The following is a 2564-nucleotide window of genomic DNA, read 5'->3' as shown; positions in this document are numbered from 1 at the left end:
CATCTACATGAAGAACACTGAAGTTTCTATTTGTAACCGTTACATTTATTCATACCTCTAGCAGCATGCTCTTAATACGCTGAATACTCATTTTTGAAGACCGTCCCCGTGAGAACACCAAGGACATTATTTTAGGAGAGTACTGGTCCAGTTTTGCCATGAACGTTGCCTCCAGGTCAACAGTGGTGATCCTTCTGAATTCTTCGTTTATCTGTAAAAATAAGGCACAAATAAAAAGGCACAATTTGTTAATGTAGAAAACAATGTAATCTAGCACAAACTGCAAACTATTTGATGAAAATATATTTACCTGAGCTGCATCAAAAAGTGCAGGCCATCTGTATTTTAAATCATTGATTGGTGTTGCTTGACTGACAATTTCCTGCCTGCGAATAGAGAATGTCTTTGACATTTTTTCACTGATTATCTGATAGTTCATACCCCTCTTTATTTCGTTAAGGAGCTCCACTCTTTCATTTTCCAAGCTTTCTTCAGTTTCTCCTTGTGGGTGAGGGGGTAAAAAGTTCACCTCTGCTTTTCTTGGCTTTTTTATATTTTTTGCAGGTGCTTTTTCATGTGCTCGCTTCTTTTTGAGAGAATTAACATCGAGCTCAGGGCATCCAAGCCCTCTCAGTTTTGCTCTATAGTTGCCCATTTTATATTTTAGTCTCTGTCGCCATCCATAGCATCCATTATGTGAGCCTGGTTCTTTAAGGCAGGGATATTTCTGAACCAGCGCCTCAGCAACATCAGACAACTGAGCACTTGTTGGGTAGGCCACATACTGAAAGATGCTTTCAGCCAGTTTCTCTAGGATGTCTGGAAGGATTGGTGTAAAGTTGAGTTGAATTCCATCCTTCTTGAAAGCTTCACTTCCTGCGGCAAGCACAAGTTCTGTATCATAGGCAAAGCGAGGTACTGCGAATTCAGTAGGCCAACGCTGTGAACGCTGAGTCTTGTGTTCAGATGATGGAAGAATCAGTGTATCCTGCGATCCAGAAAAGGAACCGCTGATAGAAGGACAGATGTCGGTCACTGAAGTGTGGACCGAGGTTTGGATGCAGGTCTTTGATGCACTTTTAATGGAACTCTCCACATCAGTAAAAGTCAGAGTAAGTGTGGGAGGTTCAACAATGTGAATCACCTTAATTGTGTCCTTGTCCTTGATGTCACTTGTTGAGGTAAGAGAAAAATATTCCTCCCCGAAATCAGCATCCTTATAATGTAAAGTAAAGTTCCCATTAAGGACAAATGTCTTCCTCACAATAGACTCAAGTTCACTAACAGTCCCAGGAATTCCCTGAGGCAAGTCCAGTTTGCGAATGTCATGGTCTTGAAGAATGATACGAAGTCTGGCTGGACAAGACTTTGGAGCTTCTGTAAGAGAAACCACATCAGTTTGAGTTACAGAAAACTTTCCAGTTACTTTCCATATAAACCTCCCTTGTCCACTTGACGAGGAATGCACTTCAAAACGGCAGCAGGGAAAGGTATGACTGCTAGAATGTTTAGCTGTTACAAAACCTGCACCTGGAACCAACTTCCAGATGACAAAATTAGCCCCAACAATTGCAATATTCAAGTACAGACTGAAGCCATGTGCTTACCTGTACATTCTCACACTATAAATCAAACACAGTGCAAAGTTTATTTCATTCATTTTGTCTCTTTATTTATACTTTCCATTTACATAGTGTCATTTCACAGCAAATGTATCTAATAATTTGATTCCAAGGTGTTGAACTGAAACAAATAATATGAGGGACCGCCTCTACACAATTAAAAAGGGAGCCTCCCACAACCGCTCGATATTTGAAAATATAGCAAATGAGATGATCAGGTTGGCCAAAGACGTTCATATGTACATGAGAAAATAAAATAAATTAACAAAACACAAGGTTTTTTGTGATTATACGATAGGAGGCACGGTGTAAATAATGTTAAGTCTTGACATTTAAGAATCAATATTGGTTCAACGAGCATTTACACTGGGCAGAAAATATATCCATTTAAGATAAAATCTCTGATTGGAGAATTTAACTTGTTAACATCTGGAAACTCCAAACATTAAAATTCATGTAGACTTACCAATGCATGATAATGGAAATGTCAAAAGAAAAAGGAAAAAAAGGATAAATAACCAGCAAGCCAATATCGCAGACTATTAAGGTCTGTTCACACCAAGGACAATAACTATAAAGACAACAATAAAGATACAGTTCGAAAAAATTCTCTCAATACTAAAGAATAGCAGAGTCCACACCACAGCTACAACGATTAATAAACAGACAATATCATCCGCTGGAGTGGATGCTAATATCTTTATATAAATTACACAAAATATATGTGACGAGAGGGGCGGGGCCGAGAGCCGTGGGAACGGAGCGAGGCCGGTGGAGTAATTGCTAATGAGCGACACCTGCGCCACTCACCGGTCTCGAGTCTCACGGAGGAGCTCCGGAAGGATAAAAAGGAGGAGTGACGACAATGAAAGGGGAGAGAGGACCAGGCCTGGAGTTTATTTTGTGTTTTGTTAGCGTTTGTCCCACCGGCCTCGCTCCGTT

The 2564-nt window shown here is 40.2% G+C and overlaps 1 protein-coding gene across 2 annotated transcripts in view; it reads right to left on the bottom strand.

The window, feature by feature from the left end:
• Window positions 1-2564, bottom strand: part of LOC107685387 (uncharacterized) — a 9338-nt gene that overhangs the window by 1571 nt on the left and 5203 nt on the right. For both annotated transcript variants that reach the window (XM_016481953.1, XM_016481954.1), the window contains exons 3-4: window positions 311-1377; window positions 56-211 (exon numbers count right to left, since the gene is read on the bottom strand). In XM_016481953.1, coding sequence (XP_016337439.1) covers window positions 56-211; window positions 311-1377 — 1223 coding nt within the window. The remainder of the gene's footprint in view (window positions 1-55; window positions 212-310; window positions 1378-2564) is intronic.

This window comes from Sinocyclocheilus anshuiensis, unplaced genomic scaffold (genome assembly GCF_001515605.1).
Source record: "Sinocyclocheilus anshuiensis isolate Anshui unplaced genomic scaffold, SAMN03320099.WGS_v1.1 scaffold982, whole genome shotgun sequence".
NCBI classification, from domain to species: domain Eukaryota; kingdom Metazoa; phylum Chordata; class Actinopteri; order Cypriniformes; family Cyprinidae; genus Sinocyclocheilus; species Sinocyclocheilus anshuiensis.
This window is presented reverse-complemented; position numbering and strand designations above follow the sequence as displayed.